We start from the raw sequence: 22,365 nt of genomic DNA on the forward strand, positions 1-22,365 counted from the left end.
TAAAACCAGGCGTGCGCATGGCTGATAACGTGCAAAACCGCATTAACAACAGAAATTGTGGAGGTATAATCTAACTAATAAGACCTCTAGCACACGATCAAGATTTATTGATTCAATAACAAAGTTACACCAACTTTTCTGTGTGTTAAGTTTTATTGGTCTAGGTTTGGTTTAAGTTGAAAGACACTAAATTTGAAGTGATTATCTTCCGTGAAAATAACTCAGATGATAGTGGTCCTTTTGACACATGTGGGGGATTGTTACAATTGTGTCAAAAAGGAAAGTCCCATGTTGCTCAAATGAATGAAGGCCTTAGTTTATAAATACTAAGATGTGATCTTGGGCTAATAAATGAGTTTAGAGGAGAAATGGGCTCTTGCATACAATTGCACACAAGTTAGATGTAATTCTGGGCAATTTTCCAAAATTTTGGAAACTATTTTTTGGAGATATAAAATTATTTGTATAAGATAGTTTTTCAAAAAACAAAATTCCTTCCTTTTGAAATATGTAGGGGATTGTTGAATATTATAAATATTTTTGAGTATTTCAAAAGGAATTATTATAAATTAATAATATTAATTATTATTTAAGTCTATTTATTATTTTATAACGTCCAATTTAAACAACATTATTATTTGAAACCGTTTTTTAATTGTGATTAAGGTAGTTTTATTGTCCAACATTATGATCTGCCTATAAAAGGCAATGCTTGCCACAAGTTCAGAGAGAGACTTGATACTCTCGACCTTTCTCTCCTCTTCTATCATACTAGTAGTTACATGAGTATATTCTATAAATTTTTGTTGTTCTGTGTCTCTACTTTTAGTAGGAAGAGTTTGTTTAATCCTGAGGAGCTGCCGCGCGATGAACCTGGTGTGGCAGAATAGCTCTTAAGGATAGTATCCTTGGGCATGACTCAGACTAGATTTCACGCTATTGCCAACATCTTGTTGGCATTCTAGCAGGGGAAAAAAAAGAGAATTAATGCAAGATTCTTTTTTTCCCCCCCAAAGCTCGAGTGGGATGTATTTGTTTGCCTGAAGGAAGGGAAAAGAAAATAATACTAAGCACATATGAAACGTACAACATTGTTTCACAAAACTGTAGTTTTATTGAAGTGGGTACACGCACGCACGAAACATGCACGTACAGGAAACCAAATGAATGAAATTACAAACAGAGAAAAGGTACAACGTAAGCCTGCGGGGGTATTAATTATTTATTTATTAAAAGATCCAATTGGAGTTGGACACTAAAAAAAGTTATAATTGGAGTTGAATGAAACAGAAATCAACATGAAGTAGAATTACGGATGGGCACTAGACGGTCTGTTTAGTTATTGTCATACCAAGATTGCTTCTGAAGATAAGCAATTATGCTCTTGTCAACTTGGAAGGCTTTAGTGAGAACCGCAGGAGAGATGAGAGGATTGGATTTAAACAGAGCATTAGCAATGGTAATCACTCCTGGATTTTGGCTGCTGAGACCTGCAATGGCTACAGCATTGTCATGCCCGATATTGAGTTGAAAGTGAATCTGACCGATAGGGAACACAAACACATCTCCTTTGTTGAGGACTTTGGTGAAGAGGCGGTTATCATTTTGATTGGAAGCCACAAATCCAACCAAGAGAGTTCCTTCGATGACGATCAACAACTCAGTGCCACGAGGGTGAGTGTGGGGAGGATTCAAACCGTATGGTGCGAAATCGACACGAGCAAGGGAAATACCAAGAGTGTTGAGTCCTGGAATTTCTTGCACAGTCACTGGAGTCACTTTGGAGCCCAATGGGTTGGATGTGTTACCTGGCATTACGTGGTAGAAGAAGTCTTCTGCTTTGGCAAGCTTGGGATCTTTGCAGAATTCCCCATTCACAAATACTGCACAAAAGCACAGACACAAGAACAATCAATTAGCTTCGAAGTGAAGAGAGATTATAGAGAGAAAATAGTAGGCTCCATTTTTAGCAATATGTCACTTTTGGAAATCCTTGCAATATGCATGGTATTATATATATTGTGCGTATGTGTGTGTACCTCCAACTTTGGTATCATTGAGAGCGACACAAAAGTCTTGGAGAGGGCTGGGGTCATAGGCAGAAGCAAATGAGGAAGCCAAAGCCAAGAGGGCAAAAAGAGAGATCACTAATGAATCTTTCATCTCTGAATTCTCAAAACCTTAATTTCTTTGAATTGTGTGTTTGTTGTGGCAAAATGCATCTGTTGTTGTGATCTATCTATAGTTGGAGGGAGGACCTGCCATTATTGAATTGGTATTTTAGTTTCGACTTAATCAAAACAAATATATTAATTACCTTTTGAATTGGTATTGATTCCTCTTTGCTTTGTCTGAACCGTTCTTTATTAATAACTACACCTTCCCAGGTTTATAATTTTTTAAATTATGATCGACGTCGTAGTAGACTTTTCAAGAAACACATGCTCCGACTTGTTTGCCCAAAAAAAAAAAAACCCAAAGAAAGAAAGACGTGCTCCAATTTCATGCACTTGCTCTTTTTTTTTTTTTTTGTGCATGTATAATTAGTGAATTGGACTGCAACAAGAGGAATTAATGGATTAATCAATGGCTGGACCCGTTCATTAACAATATAATTGAGATTTGAGTTGACCTTTTCATCGGTCTTCTTCGCAACTCTAGGCCTAAATATACATGCATAATTGCTTCAATATAATATATGAAGTCACATGTATTTCCAATTCTACTTCCATTGGTAATAATTCTACTCCCATGGAAAACTCTTGTGTGACACCGAACAGGGAACAGGTCTTGATCCTAGTTAAAGGGTGGATGGAATTTTAATTTAATGGATAATTACATATAGGTCTTAAATGAAAAGATTAATATCCCAAATGTTATTAACTTCTAAATACATAAGATTGAAAAGTAAATGGTACTAAGGAAATAATTTTTTTTTATGTAAGACATGTTTATATTTTTTTTTCTAAATTTTAATCTCCCAGAAAATAAATTGCTTATTTATCAGTTTTGAAAGCATCAATGCTTCAAATTGCTTGATGTATTTGTTTTAATATTGTATTTGACACTGATAAGTGTCAATACTTATCCAGCGTGTATATGTAATGGAGCAAGATATTATTTTCAATTAAAAATATTTTTAAATTTTCACATGTATTGATACTTTGAATTTGTGAGTTTCAATGCATTTTTTAAGAAATTTTGTTAAAGATTATCATATTTATCTTTTATTCCTAATATATTTTTTATAATTTGATTTTAAAATCAAAGATTAAATTTTTTAGAAAATATGTTTTTTATGGTTCCATAAATAATTTTTTATTTATTTGATAATATATTTTACTATTTAATTTAAATTATTTCCGCAATTTTATGTTTTAAATTAGTTTGTAAATTTATTTTATTTTATTTCAATAGCTTATATGATATAGGAGAAGTAATACTTTTTGTTAAAAAAAGGAGAAGTAATAATCAAAACAAAATGATTAGATTCAAGAATATATTTTTAGTGTGTTTTATGATTTTATATATATGCACGCGCGTAAACATATCATATCTTATATTTTCTTAAATAAAAATACATGTATTGTATCTGATTCAATTTTTTATATTTGTGCATGATGGTCTCTCACCACCACTATCTCTCTTTTGATATCATCTGAGCGGGTGGCGTCCGAATCATCTTATATATTATATACAATTAATAAAATAAAGTTAAAATTAAGGATGGTGTGATGTGTGTTTATTATATACTTTCTCGAGCCAGTCTAAATTGTAAAACACTCCAAACTATATTTCACGTACTAATAAAAATAGTTGTCGCATTATTTCCATGAAAAATAACATGTTTTTTTAGAAAAGTGTTTTTTGATAATTTGTGAGAATTTAACGTGTCTTTTGCTCTTAACCCTCTTATTATTATGAAAATTTGTGAGAAGAAATGTTTTGTGCTTTTTTGATAGGTAGAAAAACGTTTTTTTTTAGAAAAGAAATGATAAATACACTTATGCATTTTCCATTTCTATTCCAAAAAAAAAAGAAGAAAACATTTTTCCATGCGTCAAATATGCACTAAATGTCCCACACAGACCAAGTTTAGCTAAAAAGAAATGTCTCACAATTTGACCGGAGTTGTAATTGATTTATTCATTGGAGGAAGCAAGTTAAGATTTCGTAAAAAGTCTTTCAGTCTTATTCACGTCTCTGTGACTCTGCCCTCATGACCCTTTCTTTCTAGTATTCAATGCGTAGTTCATAAAATTTGATTATTTTAACTTTTCTTCTTTCATTGACGCTCAGTGCTATATTACACAACGTAATGATATGGGTAAAAGAATAAATTAATTCCTAAGTTATAGGTTCAAGGACCTAGACTCTAAACTCATTTTTTTAATAATATTTTTTTTAACTTTTAAAAATAGTATAATCTAACTTTTATTATTGATAAAAATTAATTTTAACTATTAGTTGGGTAGAAAAAATATAAAATATTATAGAAAATTTTCAATAAAATTTTCTTGATCCTTTTATGTAATATTGTGGGTCCTCGTCTGCAATTTTTTTGGTCTTTTTTTTATAATTTTTGAGGTTATTTTCTGATCAACTAACAATCAAAATTAACTTTTATTAATAACAAGTCCAAATTATACTATTTTAAAAAAATTAAGAAAAAATATTATACAAAAAATGAGTTTAGAATTTTAGATACTTATAAACTTATAGTTTAGAAATCAATTTACTTTTTTTCCCTTGTTGTTAAGTTGCTTGCTATTTAGAGAGAATGGCAATTGAACACCTTGTAAAAAAGTTAATATGAAATAAAGACTTTCATTTATAATTTCTTGATATTTGAATTGTAAAAAATATTCTTGGTATTTTTCAGGGGTCCTTAATTATTTGTCATTTCTTGTTTATGTATGTATAATTATTTGTCATTTCTTGTTTATGTATGTATATTTTGTATTTGTAAGGTAGATAATTGGTTTGAGAGGAATTAATAAGGGAATTCAATTGAATATATTCAAAATTTTAAGTTTGACATTTGGGTTGATTTTTAATCAGCCTTCTTCACAACTCTGGGCCTCAAGTTACGCACGAATGCCTGGCATGTCGTTAGACAGCCCACATCGATTAAATCCCCAAAAATGATTGAACCTCTTTAAAGTTAAGTCTGTGTAGAGCTTGAAATTAATGCAATTTCAGGATCAAATCAATAATTTTTTGGCCTCAGCTAAAAAATTGAATTACATAAAATATGAAATTAAATACACACAGTTACTTTTAATAAATATTACTTGTATGAAATATGAAGAAAATGATGTAAAGACTAAAGAAAGAAACACATGGGCAAATCTACCAGCAAGTGTGATCGAAAGAAAAATAAGAAAAATTTAAAAAGGTGGACATTATATATATAATTTAAATATGTTTCTTCCCTTCCTCTTTTGGAAGTTCATTTCCTGTCTTGAATTGATCACTTTTGGTTTTGGATGGCACCAATCATCAATCTTTTCTCTCTATCAGCAACGAAAAAGAAATGATAATTTCGCTTGAATACAGTATAATTAACAGTAATAAAGTAAAACACACCTGATGCACCACATCATTATACTCCATCCAATAAAAACATGTCATTTAAATTGGCTGTGCATAAAGAAAAGGTAAAAAACTAAATAGGCATTCAACTCTAAAAATAAAGTCTTTAAAAATAATGACATATATGATTTTATTAGATCAAATTAGTGCAATTTTGTTGAATAGAGCATGGATGACATTGTGCACTAAGCCCATGCAAAAATTTCTCCAAAAGATGAATATATAATTATGTGCATAAGGAAAAAAATGAAAATATTAAGATCTGTGATAGAAGATGAATAAAATAGGGATATTTTTATTTTATTTTATTTTTTCTTTTTTGAGCCATGAATAACAATGGAATTTAGATAACCAAGAATGAGGAAGGAAAAATAAACTTCAGGAATGCTATGCAATACAATATTAATATTTTGTTAGGACAACCATAAAAGTCAAATTTTGTCATCTATTACTATCACAAAAATTTAATAATCATCTAGAAGAAAGAATCAATTTCTTATAACATGACAAACTAAAGTTTGAATCTTCTCAAAAAGAAGTGCCTGCATGTAATGTCCAACAGTATTTTAAACATGATTATTTTTAATATGAGAATAGCTATATGCAATTAAAAAAACATTTCATAATTAAGAAAATGCAAATCATCATAAATAATTTACTAAAATAAATAAGCCAGCGCATATTGAACTTAGTTACATTGTGGAGCGTTCACACTCAAGCCTTTCAATCAATTATCAATATTCTGGGTGCACCCATACAATATAGCACCAAATGCTAATGATTGTAGGAGAATCCTATGAGTTTTGCCTCTTGAAAGCTATGGAGGAACTTCCAAGATTGAAGACTGCAATAATATCCTAAAGACAGGCACAAGAAGAAAAGGAATAAAAATATTTCATAAGTAACTGGATAATGACAAATTTACATCTATGCATATAGGCTTTTGTCTAGCTTCTATTTTAAGCAATAGAGATAGAACGATGCCTGGTAGGCTTCAGAACAAGATGGAAGCTCGCCATGTTGGTGTCTTTTCTTTCACACAATAACAGTTGTTTTGTTCATCCTCACAACTTGTACAGAAATTGCATATTCCTTGTCTTTTGTTTACCCCACTTTTAAGGAAGATGATCTGAAGCTGGAAGATGTCTTGATTTATGTTCAAGGGTCGATTTGAGTGCAGGTGGATTGGATCGAGATGATATTTACCATGTTGGATGAGTCACTAGCACACAAAGAATGCAACTCTGGGATAAGGCCTCAAGAAAACTATGACTTCCAGACAAAGTTCTCTGTTGCTTTATCAACAAATACGAATCATTCTAGAGATGGATTTGCGTTCTTCTTATCAGACCCAGGTCTACCATTTTCAAAGGATATTGAAGAAGGAGGGGGTCTTGGTCTTGTGGATGGTGATCAGACACTGAACTCAGCAAAACATCATTCTGTTGCGCTGGAGTTTGACAGTTACCGAGATTCATGGGATCCCAATAGCAGGCATGTGGGTGTTAACTTAAAGTCTAAGAACTCTAGCATAACTAGGCCATTATTGTCAGAGGAAACTTTAATGGACCTATTAATTGCAGTTCAGCTACTCATAGATTAGACATTTCTTACATTCAACGTAATATAATTGGTGTTCAAGTTGCGGAAAATCATTTTTCTTATGAAGTTGATTTGAGAGAGTACTTACCAGAGTGGGTTATTGTTGGATTCTCAACTGCAACAAAAAATTACTCTCAATTTATCACCCTAAACTCATGGTCATTTTCTTCATATTTAGCAGACAGCCAAACACCACCGACCCCACTCCCAATCTCCAACAATGATCATGAAAGGAAAGGAACCACTGAATTCTCCCTGGGGACAGGATTTGGTATGACTGCGGCTATGGTCAGTTCCATAGGATTGGTGTGCTTCTTCCTGTAAAGATGAAGAGACAGTTCATGATCTGAATATGGATTATAAATTCCAAAAGGGAAGTGGTCCAAAGAAGTTTCGCCATGATGAATTGGTAGCTGCAACAAACAACTTCACAAATGCACAGAAGCTTGGTCATGGTGGCTTTGGTGATGTTTATAAATGTTTCTTGAAAGAATTAAACTCCGATGTTGCTATAAAGAGGATATCAAGAGACTCAAGCCAAGGAATAAATGAATATGCAACAGAAGTGATGATTATTAGCCAGTTGAGACATAGGAACTTGGTGCAACTTATTGGTTGGCGCCACAAGAAGAAAGATCTCCTCCTCATGTATGAGTTCATGCCAAATGGTAGCTTAGATTCACATTTATGCCATAGAAACAGCATCTTGATATGGGAAGTGAGGTATAACATTGCTCTGGACTTGGCTTCCGCATTACTTTACCTGCATGAAGAATGGGAGCAATGTGTCCTCCACAAGGACATTAAAGCAAGCAACATTATGCTGGACTCAAATTTCAATGCTAAACTTGGTGATTTCGGATTAACTAGGCTAGTGGATCACAAAAAAGGATCATAAACCACTGTTTTAGCAGGGACAAGGGGCTATATTGCTCCAGAGTATTTTATTGCCAGCAAGGCCAGTAAAGAATCTGATATATACAGCTTTGGGGTTGTTTTGTTGGAGATTGCCAGTGGAAGAAAACCAAATGACCTAAGATTTGAGGACGAAAAAGCAATCACTGAGTGGGTTTGGGAGCTCTATGAAATGGAAAAGCTCTTTGAAGTGCCAGATCCAAAACTATGCGGAGCATTTAACAAGCAGCATATGGAATGTTTGGTGGTTGTTGGTATTTGGTGTGCACACCTAGACAACTCTGTCAGGCCTTCTGTAAGGCAAGTGATTCAGGTGCTTAATTTTGGAGCACCTTTACCAAGTCTACACAGAAGATGCTTATGCCAACCTATCATTGTCCAATAATAAATGTATTGTCATCATGATGAGTTTCATCTTAAAATTTGTTTCCAGAAACACACAATGTAAATCAGTGATATATTTCTTATCCATGGGCTAGAGTTGTACAATTTCTATTTACAGTTTGGTGTAAAAGTTCTTTGATTTAATCTTTTGTAATATATGTAAATGAACTTGTAATTTGTATGAAAAGAAATTTTACAACGAAACCCGCAAACGACCAAAGGAAAAGTCACTATGCTGGTACCCTTCTAGTTGACAATTCAAGATTGTGGTATTTGTTTCAAACCTTTGAAATTGAAAACTTAGTCCACCTACCTGATTTGAAACTTGTGCCAAATGACAGCCATATAAAGCAGCGGAGAAGCATGCCATAGCAGATCGCTTCTCCTAATTAAATCACTGTGCTTCATAGGATGCCCACAATTCCCAGCGAGGGTTGGGAATGAAATTCTAGTCTTGCAAGGATTGGGGATTTTACTGTGTCCATTGTTATGAAAAGTTACACAGTTCTTCCCTTGAACTAAAAGTCACATTCCAATCAAACCCACTTGGACCAATTACCCCAAAGATATCTAAATGCGTTCCCATCCATTAAAGGCAACACCACATGAGAAATAAGCCCAAATTAATCAGGGAAGATGAAAAGATTGACAATAGAAAGAAGTAAAGCGAAGCTAGTGGCTACCACCGTCCAAGATTGCTGTAAATATGCATGTATATAGCTTCAAATTCTGTGATGAGATACTTCCGAAATAATCAAGCATTATAGGGTTGAGGAAGACGAAAGATAATACTTCAAGAAGTCGTTCAATGAGAGCTTAGTTAATAATATTCCTCAAAGGTTGATTGATGAATGACTGCAATCCATATAGCCGCCTAGCAGGACAAGGATAAGACTTATTTTTGTTATTGTATTAGAAACAACAGATTAATACGGGAAAGAAGAAATTGAAAAGACACAGCGTTGACATAGCATCAAGTATTATCATAGAAACTAAACCAGGATAAAAATTTCAGATGCGACTGAGCCGATTACTCGATACAAAGGAGAAAGCAAACTTCATATTAGAAAGCGAAACTACATTAGAATATCAGCAGCATAAAGAGCAGCAATCAGATGGCTTACTTGGTGGAAAAGCTTGTGCCCATGGTGAGCCTTCTTTTTTCTTCCAATTTCTAATATATCCATTCATTTGCACGTCTTCTTAGCTTCGACATATTTGAGAGTTCAGGAGCTCCTTGTTTCTTTAGAGAACGCATAAGACAAAAGAAAAGTCAAATGGCTAATGGGTAACTAGAGCTATAAATTAGTACTGGTCTGACCTTAAATTATCCTTGAAAGAACACGTCTTAAACGAGCTAGTCTGTTAAAGCTCCATTTTCTTTTACGCTTCTATTTTAGCTGACCTGACCTTATATATTTTTTATTTTTCAATTTAAAATTTTAAAAAAGTTATTACATATAATATTAAGCCTACCATAATAAATTTAAGAGAATATATACAATAATAAATTTAAATATAATCAAAAGTAACAACATCACAAAATTGACATTGATAATTATTAAATTTTATTAATATCATTAACTAAATCTTGATAATTTTTATTATCATTAATATCAATATAATTTGATCATTTTCCTTTTAGAGCTTCATTAGTTATTACACATAACATTTAATTTTGAAAGTGTTTATTTTTATATTAAATTTTAAAAAAATATAAAAGGATTTAAAAGAGTCAGTCCTTTTATTTTTATATTATAGCTCAAAGAAGAGGCTTAGTCTTAAATTTTTTAAGCTTAAAAGGGCCGACCCAATGAATTTGACCTTAATTGACAACTTTAAGAGTAACATCAACAACAATTAAGTCCAAATGAAAAAGGCCAACAAGAAAAAAACTGAAAAGGGACAAAACAAACTTAAAAAAAAAAAACAGAATATGGTAATAATTTTTTTAATTATATAAATGATAATATGATATATTTAAATATCATAATTTTACTTAAATCTTTAGGGACTCTTATATCAATAAATATTAAAATGAAAAGACCATTTTACACTTATTAAGAATAATAAGCCTCAATCACAATTTTTATTTAAAGAATAATAACTTTTATTTTGCGAATTGTAAGATTTAAATAAAAAATTATAACTTATCAAATGTAATTTCTATTATTAAAAAACACGCTTTGATTACAACTTTTATTTAAGAAATAACAACTTTTATTTTATGAATCATAAGAATTAAATAAAAAAGTATAACTTGTTAAATATAATTTCTGTTATAACAAATAAGTTCTCAAAATAATAACTTTTGTTTAAAGAATCATAAGTATGGAACAAGAAATTATAACTTATTAATAAGAATAAAATGATCTTTTTAATTTAAAATTTATTAACACATAAGCCCTTAAAAATTTTAATAAAATTATAACATTGTGACGGATCAAATTATTATTTATATAATTTGAGAGAATTTTATTATCATTTTCTCTTGAAAAACCTGCTAGCTTATTTTGGTGTTGCATTATTTAATAAAACAAAGTAAAATCACTTATTAAATATTAAAATATCATTAATTTCTTTATATAAAAATAAAAATTATAAAAAATAGTTTGTATCAATTAAAAATTATAAAAATAGTAAATTGTAATTACGCAATCCCATTTGAACTATAATTCAAAATTTTACAAAAGAATATAATAAAAAAATTTAATTAATAATAGATGGGCTATAATATATTTTCAATTCTCTAACTTTATATAAAGTTTATTAATAAACAAAACTATATATAAAGTTTTATTTTAGTCCCTTAACCCTAATACTATTAGTTTTACTAATGTAAGATTTATATATTGAACTTTTAAATATTGATAAAACATTATCAAGTATTGATCTATTAAGTTTATCTTTTTTAAAATAATAATAATTGATACGAAAAATAATCATTTGAAACTAATGATGCTAAGGTTAGATAACTGAAAAGATTGTTTATTAAATTAAGAGACTAAACTAAAAATTTATATAAAGTTAGAAAATCAAAAATATATTTTAGCCAACTATATTTTTATCCTTTATTACATATTTGCTCACTCAATTTAAGTAGTAACACAATTAAAAAAAATACATTTTCTCTCCAAACTACAACATAAATCATTTTTTAAAAATTTACTTAGTCTAAAATATAAGATATTTGATAGGTTATATATATATATAGATTCAATTACACCTTTTTGTTGAGTAATCAATAAGGGTGTTTTGGATAAATTAAATATTATATTTATTAAAATTTAAAGGCACAAATAGAAATATGTGAAAACTTATAGAAAATTAAGATTTTAACCAATTTTATTTAAAAAATGAATTAGTTAATAATAAGTTATACTGTGTTAGAAAAGGAGAATAGGAGTGTACATAAACAATATATTTTTTAACCTCTACATAACCCATACATGAATTACCACTTGTTGAGGGATAAGTTAAAAGAACATTCAATGAAATTATAGAACAATAGTCAAAATTTATAAAAAAAAAAGGAAAATGAAGATAAAATTTTACTTAAATATATAAATAAAAATCAGGTCCTTTGAAACGTCATAATTTTTCTGAAATTCTTAGGTATCATTTTAACATTAATGATTTTAAGTAAAATGAATAAATTGTTCCTTGTTTAAAATAAAAAAAATAAAAATTTATAATTTTTTTTTAATTCTTGTAATTCATAAGATAAAAGTTGTAATTGTTTTAAAAAAAATTGTAACTGGTTATTTTCAAAAGTTAAACTTCAATAATAAAATAAATTTCATGGGAGAAGTTGTTATTTTTTATTCAATTTACTGTGATTCACATAATAAAAATTGTGACTACTTAAATAAAAATTGTAATTGAAATTAATTATTTTCATAAATTTTTTATTAATAATAAAAAAATTTCAAGTGAAAAATTGTAATTTTTATTTACTTTTTATGATTCAGAAAATAAAAGTTATAATTACCAAAATAAAGCGAGACCCTTATTATTTTTATTTTAAAAAAATTTGATTTTCATTTATTTATTTATTTTAGTATATTTTTTCATTTAAAAATATCAATTGAAAATAATGCACTTTGTATGGAAACTCGTGTTAAGCCCGATTGAACTGTGCTGATGCGTGTTCCAAAGATGGCAAGGGAAACAATTCGACTAGTTTTCAATCCTTTTCATAACTGTGGCATAGGAATCTTCATCTCATTCATGAGTCCCAACGAGATCCAAGGACTATGGGAAGCCACAGCTTGCGCGCGCGCGCGCTCTAACGGTTGTGCCTCTAAAGGTTCTGACTTCTGCTTTAGTTGCGACACTGATCCCCTTTTAGCTTTCTAGCTTCGATCTCTGCTCTCTTTACCATTTTTTAATAGTGGGAACTTCATAGTTATCAATCCTTTAGACGTATTCCAGATCCAATGCTTGCGGTGTCAATGTCAATGAATATTTCATGATTTGCTTCTTAATGGAACACTCGTCTTTCTTTAATTCACAAACAGTGAACCTACATCGAAGATTCTAATACACTTTTTTTTTTTTTTTTGTCTCCGCTGTTGGGCTTGTTCGGTGCTGTAGTTTAATAAGAAGGAATTGTTTCTCTGTTGCTCATTCATGCCCCTAAAATCCTTTTCATCTACTCACTCTTGTTTTGTTTTCTTGTCTTTTCTGACGTTACTTATAAGTGACAAACTTATTTACCCATGTAATTGCAAGATTTTAGAAATTATTAGTTCACTCCACATGTTACCAAACTGCAAAAAATTAACTTTACAACTAATGCACAAGTTTACTTTCCATACAAGAAGTTTTCTTGTTCACTGCGACATTTGTGTTCCTACATCCTAACAATTGTGCAGATTAGAAGATTAAACCAATCAAGAAAAAAAGAAAATCAAATTAAATTGTTGGAGATTGATGCGTTAGCACGGGCATATTCTTTGGGAGATTATGTAAAGGAGCTTCAACATTCAGCACCCGAATCACTTGCCTGATAGAGGGCCTGGATGAGGAATCTGGATGAGCACACCAAATGCCAAGAACCACTAACTGTTGCATTTGCTGCTTGTCGAATGCTCCACATAACTTTGGGTCTGCTACTTCAACCAACTTCCGCATTCCATAGAGCTCCCAAGCCTACTCAACCGCTGTTGTTTCATTTTCATCTTCTAGGTCAATGGGTTTTCTTCCACTAGCAATCTCTAACACAACAACTCCAAAGCTGTAAATATCAAATTCTTTACTAGCCTTGCCTGTTGTGAAATATTCAGGGGCAATATAGCCCCGGATCCCAGCTATAACTGTGGTTTGTGACACTTTCTCAGGATCTACTAGCCTGGCTAAGCCAAAATCACCAAGCCTAGCATTGAAACCTGAGTCTAAGATAATGTTACTTGTTTTAATGTCTCTGTGAAGCACACATTGCTCCCATTCTTCATGCAGGTATAACAATGCTGAAGCCAAATCCAGAATGATGTTATACCTGACATGCCATGTCAAGAAGCTCTTTCCATGGTGTAAATGTGAATCTAAGCTACCATTTGGCATTCATTCATATATAAGTAGGAAATCTTTCTTCTTGTGACACCAACCAATGAGTTGTACCAAATTCCTATGCCTTAGCTGGCTAATGATCTTCACTTCAGTTGTATATTCTTTTATTCCTTGTTTAGACTCTCTGAATATCTTCTTTATGGCAACATATTTGTTTAGATCTTTCAAGAAACCTTTATAAACACCACATGAACCACCATGTCCAATATTGTTTTCTTCTGAGAAGTTATTTGTTGCGGTTGCCAACTCATCATAGCAAAACTCTTTGGGCTACTGCACCTTTGGAATTCTTCATCCATGTTCAGATCACAAATTGACTCTTCTTCATTACCTTCTGTTTTTATGGTCAATGACTGTTCTTTTCCTCCAGTTTTGCAACACTTCCTCAGGAAGATGTAAATCAATCCTAAGGAACTCACAGCCATACATAGACCAACTCCCAGATATTTCCTTGTCATTTTAGGTCTGGTTGTTGTGTTTTGAGGTTATTGTTATTATACTGCTACCATCATCAAAACTTGAATGAAATGACCTCCACCGTAGGGTGAGGTCCTGTAAAGCATCTGCTGTTGCAGCTGAGAAACCAACAATAACCCATTCTGGTAAGCAGTTTCTCAAATCAACTATATGAGAATATACTGCATTGTAGAGCCATAATGATTGTCACGCTGAGTACGACAAACACTTGAACGAAGAGAAGCTGATTTGTACTTTATAATACAGTCATGGTAGTCTCTCCAATTGTATAACCAATGTGCAAGTTTGCTAGAGTTCATTTAAATTCATACCCATATGTGCATAATTTGGGTCCCATGGATTTTTGTAAATGTCAAACTCCACTGCCATAAAAGAATGTTGAGTTGAATTCAATATTTGGTCACCATCCACAAGACCAAGACCACCTGGTTCTTTGATTTCCTTTGAAACTGGGAGATTTGGGTCTGCCAGGAAGAATGCCATACCGTCTCCAGGTTGACTACGAGGTTCTCGATACATTATGAAGGAGAATTTGGTGGTGAAACTGGTGATTTTTCTTGAGTTGTTATCCCAGAGATGCAATTGCTGCAAACTTGTGATCCGTACAGTTCTGTAAACTTGGAACCCTCTGTTTACAGAATCCACTCTGATTTTGATTTCGGAATCTTCAACAAAAGTTTCTCCATCCGGCTTCACATCACCTTCCTTAAAGCCAGGGTAATTAAAAAATAATGCATGTGCAGTAATTTCGGGAGGGATTGCAAGGGCCAACAAAATGGTTCTTATTGTATAAAAGAGAAGAACAAGAAGCAGCCCAGCAGCCATCTTTGGGAAGAGTTTGGAGCTGAAGCCTAGAGGGATTCTATCATGCAAATGAATGAATTTACATTGTTTTTGCTGTCTGTGAATTCCAGATGAATGACTCTACAATTGAAGCTGCCTGCAAAAGGCTATTGGTTCATTCAAAGTTTCGGATTGAGTTTGGTACGTACTATTTCTTTCTTTACTTTTGAATGCCATTTGAGTTTCCTTCTATCTTGGAAGATCCTTCATAGCTCAACCTTGTTGTAAAACAATCGATCACAGTGGGATTATCTTCAATAAGATTTGTTCCCGTGTACTAGTCTGGTCCATATTCTTGGATATGCCAGCCGCCGTATGAGTTGATTTGTTATTGAATTTGCATTGGCCTGCTTATTCTTTCTCTTTGCCGGTTCGTAATTATTTTGATTGTCTTATTTCTAGCTTTTTCATTCCGCTTCTTGTTATCCAGGCTTCGGATTTTTATGGTTGTCATTTACCAAATTTAACTTGCCCTATGGTTTGTCGTAGGCTTTCCCCCCCGCCCACTGGTAATTGTTGCGTATTAGTAGTTGTTTGCAATAATATGGGAAAGAAAACTTAAATATGATTTTTTTTTTCCTGTTGTGGGAGTACCATTTTATACAACAATTAACTATTTTGCATGATTTCTCTTTTCTAATGAATTTTCGTCGTATGTGTTTAAAAGTCATGTCTATGTAGTTATGGAAATTCTTTGTTGATAAGTAATGAAATAAGACAACTTAAAATAATTTTAGGTATTGAAATTATTAAATAATTTTCTTAATATTCTAGCAACAACCTCGTAGGTATCCAAAATAGATATGAATTGGTCTAGGTTTTATTATTATTTTTTATTTCAAAAAATTAGAACCATATGAATGGTTTATGCGCCCTGTGTAAGGCTAAAATATATTATATGTGCATGTGGATGATTTATGCAGATGATTTTCCTAGGAATTACCGAGCATTTCATAATTCGCAATGGTACTAAGCTTTTGCCGATCGAGCAAAGGCCAAAGAAGCTGTACTCAAAAGCTTCCTCTTCACAGTATATAAGCGTGGGCATTCTCGCCATCACATTTGTAGTTTTGGATATATATATATATATATATATATAAGTAATATATATAAATTAAACGCCATTTCCTAATCTGTATGTAATTTGCAGGTTTCATTCCCAGAACCCATGTCTCAAGGAAACGGAAATAACTCACCACAGATGTCAAGCCGAAGGTAAACGATCAACATATATTCCATGTAATCCGATCTCGATATATAATTTCAATCTTTTGTCCTTCTATGAGATTGTACACTGACTAGAGGGTAAAGTGGCTCTTGTGACTGGAGCAGCAAGTGGAATAGGCGAAGCAACGGTGAGACTATTCGCTCATCATGGAGCCTTGGTCGTAGCAGCAGATATTCAAGACGAACTTGGTCATGAAGTCGTAGCTTCCGCAGCCTCAAAAACAGTGACTTATCATCACTGTGATGTAGCAGACGAAACCCAGGTTGAAGAAACAATGAACTTCACTCTGCTCAAATATGGAACCCTAGACATCCTCTTCAGTAACGCAGGAATATTAGGTCCCTTGTCCGGCATACTCGACCTCGACCTCCACGAATTCGACACCACCATCGCCATTAACGTCCGAGGCATGGTTGCGACAATCAAGCACGCTGCTCGTGTTATGGTTGAAAGGAAAATACAAGGATCAATCATATGCACTACGAGCTTGGCTGCTTCCATTGGGGGGTCTGGTCCTCATGCTTATACGACATCCAAGCATGGTCTTCTTGGACTGGTATGATCTGTGTGTGGTGAACTCGGTGAGTATGGGATTCGGGTGAACTGTGTGTCACCGGCGGCGGTTGCTACGCCTCTTTTGTGTTCGGTGTTTAATGTTAAAGCTCGTCAAGTTGAAGATGCTACGTCGTCGAAGGCTAATCTTAAAGGGGTTGTGTTGAAGGCGAAGCATGTTGCAGAAGCAGCTTTGTTTCTTGCTTCTGATGAGTCTGTTTATATCAGTGGACACAACTTGGTGGTTGATGGTGGCATCTCTATAGTTAAAAATATTTTTTCTAAAGACTAACGGGTTCATGGTGAATCATGTAATACATACTCCTTTCCCACCCAGTCGTTTTTGTCACGCCCCAAAATAGAGGGTGACCGGCACGGGTATGAGTCACTTACACATTCCCGTAAGCCTTAAAATAAACATTGATTTCATTTTTCATTTTTTTTTTTACAAAAGAAAGGAACAAAATTTAATCAAATCCTATGAAAATTTAAAATAACTTATTGGATTCAATATTATAAAAGAGTGTCGATATTTTTGTAAAAATTTCGGCAGAACCTCCCCTGTAACTAGGATCTCCCGAAAATTCTACAACAAAATTCTGACAGATAACAGTATAAATCAGGAGTGTAGCTCCTTCCAGCCAACAACCCATATACAGATCAAAAATAAAGTTTATCAACAACCTATGTGGAGCATCTATTCTTTCTCTCAAATCAACAGGACATACAAATTATATATTTACATAAAGACAATAATACCAATCAAAATATCCACCCACTGTAGCTAGTTGCCCTTTTGAGGTTGCTGGTAGAATCGGCGTCAGCTAACCAATCTGAAGCCAAATAATTTTTCCAGTGAATAGCATTCCCATAATAAAATTCTTAAAATTTAAATTGACAGTCTCTAATAATGGTGTCAAATAATTGAAAGTAATTCCACCAAAATTATAAGCATATAAATTATAATCATATTTGAAAAATAAGAATAAGTAGAGAACAATTTATGTTCTCATGCTTAAAGAAACCATTTGCTCTCATATAACTCAAAATAATACAAATTACTAGTCAACACCGGATAAATTTCAAAAATACATATTAATCAACATTTAAAATTTCGAGAACTCAACAGAACAGGTTACAAACGTGAACACTCAGTCCACGAGGGTAAATAACCAAACGCGGCTTATGCCACGAAAACAAACGTGGACACACCAGTCCACGAGGGTAAATAACCAAACGCAGCCGGAGCTACGAATCAAACGTGGACACACAGCCCACGAGGGTAAGTAACCAAACGTGGCTCAGGCCACGAAATCAAACGCGGGTACGAAGCCCACGAATACCAAACGTGAGAATAAAACTCACGAAACAAACTAGCTAGTATTTAACCACAGCGCGCTACGGACTAACGGAACTGCCGTTAGTAACAGTGTTCTGTGTAAAGTTCTCTTAGAAATCCCATTTCAACATGCGAGAGAAATGATTATTTTGAATTTAAATTGTCATTTTCAAAATCAAACTCGCATGAATTGTGTCAAATCTCAACGTTTGTCAAAATCATAACTTTGTATTAATCGAGTATCCAATAAATTTTAAAGTTTAACAACCATACAAGATTACTTCCATCAAACTTGGAAATATCTTTGTAAAAATCAATGAATGCATATATCATAACTCGTTTGTCTTTCACTGATATCTTAAAATTTTCATAATTAATATAATTCATAAGAAAAATAATTCAGGAAGAGGCTATTAAAATAAAGATAAAATATTAAATGGAATGCTATTCACTTACTCGTCGGAGCTTCAAAATTTTTAAAGATATCCTTTCTTTCAATTTTGGTCAGGTTCCCTTTCTTCTGCACACCCTATTAGAATATAAATAAATAAATAATTAAATAATTAAATAAATTTGTCCTGGGTATTTTACCAAACAACATACATACATACATAATTGTCGAAGTTGATGTTAATATTTTTCCTTCCTAATTTTTTTTTTCAGTTTTATTGAGATCTTGCAATATCGTCTAATTCCATAATTTCTAATTGGAATCTCAATCTACAATATCATCTTGCTTCCTTGCATAACCGCAATATTCATTTAAATAGAAATTCCTCCTCTCTTCTTCTTCCTTTTTCTTCTTTTTCTTACGTAACAGCATGAATGATGACAGAACAATGTGAGGTTGCCATGATTACATATACCAAACAGTAATAGTAGCACATACAACTCTACTTCTGCATTTCTCGTATACGCACGTCACACATGTCCTTATCTCTTACTCTCACGACATAGTGGATTAGCAATAGGAGAGTTTAAAATTTCTCACCTTCTCAACCCAGATGGCAGCGGACAACAAAGGAGAAAGAAGAAGAAAATGAAGATTGCAGCAGAACAGGGACGCAGAAAACTGAGCACTACTCGCAAGGAAACACAGGAAATGAATCAGCAACAATAATCCATATTCATAACAGCATTGCCGCAGCTCTGGCAACTTGGTTTCTCATCCCAGCTGTTACTCGAAGATGACGCCACAGATAGAACCAAAACAGAAAACAAAGAGGGAAAAAAAACAGAGACAAAGAACACGAAAGATAGCCGGAGCAATCGGTGCAGCACAAGTCTCTAACTCTTTCCAACAATAATCACTGGTGATAATAAAGAGAAGGAAGATCTAAATACTCACACATGCACCTGGATAAAGAAGGGAGAAAGAGCTCGGTAATCTGAAATAAATAAAGAAAACAGAGTGCAAAGATCACTCGTTGACTGACCAACGACAGATGGAGTAAAGGCAAGCGTACCGACGATAATAACAGCTAAAACTGAAGAGAAGCAGCAACGATTCAAGGAGGAAGAAGGAGAAGGTTTAGCGTGCTCTTTTATAACACCCAGAACAGAGGAGAAGGCGAGTTGCAGCTCGAGCCCGCATACACATCAGACGGCGTCACGGCAAGGAAGAAGGAAGCCACTTACGCACACCTCAATCCACTAGCAACGGCGGACGGAACCTCAGTAGTCACCAACGCCAGTGACTGCTGTATACGGAGGAAGTGAAATTTCTAGACCTAGGATTTCTCTTACCCTCTCCACCGACTCTCTCTTTCTCTTTTGCTCCAGAATCCTTTCTAAAGAACAAAAGAAGAGTAAATAAAAATATAATTATATTAGGGGTAATTTGGTAATTTTTTTATGAGGAAAATCAGCAAAGGAAGAAAAATATTCCATGGGCTCACTACGGTTCGAACTTGGGACCAAATGAAAATAATCCAGCCCAACTACCACTGCATCAGCTTCCTCTATTAGCATAATTGTATAAGGATTTAATATAAACATACATAAACCAATTATCATATATATATGTATATTAATTTATTTTTATAAGGGTTATCACATTCTCCCCCCTTAAGAAATTCGGTCCTCCGAATTTAAATTTATACTTACCTTATTCCACAAATAGGTGTGGGTACTTAGCACGCATGTCGACTTCAATTTCCCACGTGGCTTCTTCTTGAGAATGATTTCGCCATAGCACTTTCACCGAAGTGATTTCTTTTGACCGCAACTTCTTAACTTGTCGATCCAAAATAGCTACTGGAACTTCTTCATAAGATAAGTCTGGGGATATTTGAATCCCCTGAGCTTCAATTACATGAGAAGGGTCATATAAATATTTCCGTAACATTGATACATGAAACACCGGATGAATACCTGACAATTCAGGCGGTAACGCCAAACGATAAGCAACTGCACCAATTTTTTCCAGAATTTCAAATGGACCAACATATCTTGGGCTCAATTTACCTTTTTTCCCAAATCTCATTACTCCTTTCATAGGAGACACCTTAAGAAATACTTTGTCTCCAATTATAAATTGTAATTCTCGACGTCGATTATCAACATAAGACTTCTGTCGATTTTGGGCTGTTATTAATCTTTCTCTAATTATTTTCACTTTCTCAATAGCATCTTGCACCAAATCTGGTCCCAACAGCTTAGTATCACCAACATCAAACCACCCAATAGGAGACCTACATTGCCTGCCGTAAAGTGCTTCATATGGGGCCATTTGTATGCTAGATTGATAACTGTTGTTATAAGAAAACTCTACCAAAGCTAAGTAACGGTCCCAACTGCTACCAAAATCCAGAATACAAGATCTTAACATATCTTCAAGTATCTGAATGGTTCTCTCAGACTGGCCATCAGTTTGTGGGTGAAAAGCAGTACTAAGGTCTAATCGAGTGCCCAAAGCTTCTTGGAAAGATTTCCAAAATCGGGAAGTAAATTGAGGACCTCTATCAGAAATTATGGATATTGGAATTCCATGCAATCGCACAATCTCATCAATATATAATTGAACATATTTATCAACATTATATGTTGTCTTTACTGGAATGAAATGAGCTGATTTCGTCAGTCTATCAACAATAACCCAGATAGAATCATACCCCTTAGCAGTGCGAGGTAACCCGGTGACAAAGTCCATTGTGATATTTTCCCACTTCCATTCTGGTATTTCTAACCTTTGGTGTAGCCCAGCTGGCTTTTGGTGTTCTGCCTTAACTTGCTGGCATGTCAAACAGCGTGAGACAAAGTCTGCCACATCCTTTTTCATGCCATCCCACCAATACAGTTGTTTCAAATCTTGATACATTTTAGTTGCTCCTGGATGCACGGTATATGAAGAATGATGAGCCTCTTCCATGATAAGTCGCTTCAAGTTTTCCTCGTGTGGCACGCAAATTCTACCCTTGCACTTTAATATTCCTTCCTGGTCAATTTCAAACTCAATGTTACTTCCAGCTATAACTGCTTCTTTTAACTTGCATAATTTTGGATCTGAAAATTGAGCGCTCTTAATCTGATCCATTAAAGAAGAACGAACTTGTACATGAGCCAGAAATGGTCCCTTATCAATAATTTCAAACTTGACTCCACTCTGCTCAAGTTTATGAATTTCTTGCACCAAAGGCCTCCTTGTCGAAGTCATGTGCACCAAGCTACCCATCGATTTTCTACTTAAGGCATCAGCCACCACATTTGCCTTACCAGGATGGTAAAGAATTGTACAGTCATAATCCTTCAGTAACTCCATCCACCTTCTTTGTCTAAGATTAAGATCTTTTTGCTCAAAAATGTACTTTAAACTCTTATGATCAGTATAGATTTCACATGTCTCACCATAAAGATAGTG

At 33.4% G+C, this 22,365-nt stretch overlaps 1 protein-coding gene and 3 pseudogenes across 1 annotated transcript; 2 read left to right on the forward strand and 2 right to left on the reverse strand.

Moving 5' to 3' along the window:
* Positions 1–1,091: 1,091 nt before the first annotated feature.
* On the reverse strand, positions 1,092–2,215 carry LOC129284873 (germin-like protein subfamily 1 member 7). The gene is made up of 2 exons (XM_054920367.1): positions 2,040–2,215; positions 1,092–1,883 (listed from the first exon to the last, which is right to left on the reverse strand). The coding sequence occupies exons 1-2, from the start codon at positions 2,161–2,163 to the stop codon at positions 1,336–1,338; spliced, it is 672 nt and encodes a 223-aa protein (XP_054776342.1). The 5' UTR covers positions 2,164–2,215; the 3' UTR covers positions 1,092–1,335.
* A 4,360-nt stretch (positions 2,216–6,575) lies between these two features.
* LOC129286337 (L-type lectin-domain containing receptor kinase IX.1-like) lies at positions 6,576–8,517 on the forward strand (annotated as a pseudogene).
* A 4,896-nt stretch (positions 8,518–13,413) lies between these two features.
* LOC129286338 (L-type lectin-domain containing receptor kinase IX.1-like) lies at positions 13,414–15,369 on the reverse strand (annotated as a pseudogene).
* Positions 15,370–15,458: 89 nt separating this feature from the next.
* Positions 15,459–17,494, forward strand: LOC129286339 (short-chain dehydrogenase reductase 3b-like; annotated as a pseudogene).
* The last annotated feature ends 4,871 nt before the right edge of the window (positions 17,495–22,365 follow it).

Source organism: Prosopis cineraria, unplaced genomic scaffold (assembly GCF_029017545.1).
Source record: "Prosopis cineraria cultivar Desert tree isolate PC_DT_omini unplaced genomic scaffold, ASM2901754v1 PC11, whole genome shotgun sequence".
Lineage (NCBI taxonomy): Eukaryota > Viridiplantae > Streptophyta > Magnoliopsida > Fabales > Fabaceae > Prosopis > Prosopis cineraria.

Excerpts from the sequence above, each read along its gene's own strand:
- LOC129284873 (XM_054920367.1), bottom strand. The coding sequence starts at position 2,163 with ATGAAAGATTCATTAGTGATCTCTCTTTTTGCCCTCTTGGCTTTGGCT. Across the intron at positions 1,884-2,039 it reads CAATGATACCAAAGTTGGAG|TATTTGTGAATGGGGAATTC; the intron begins GTACACACACAT and ends GCTTTTGTGCAG.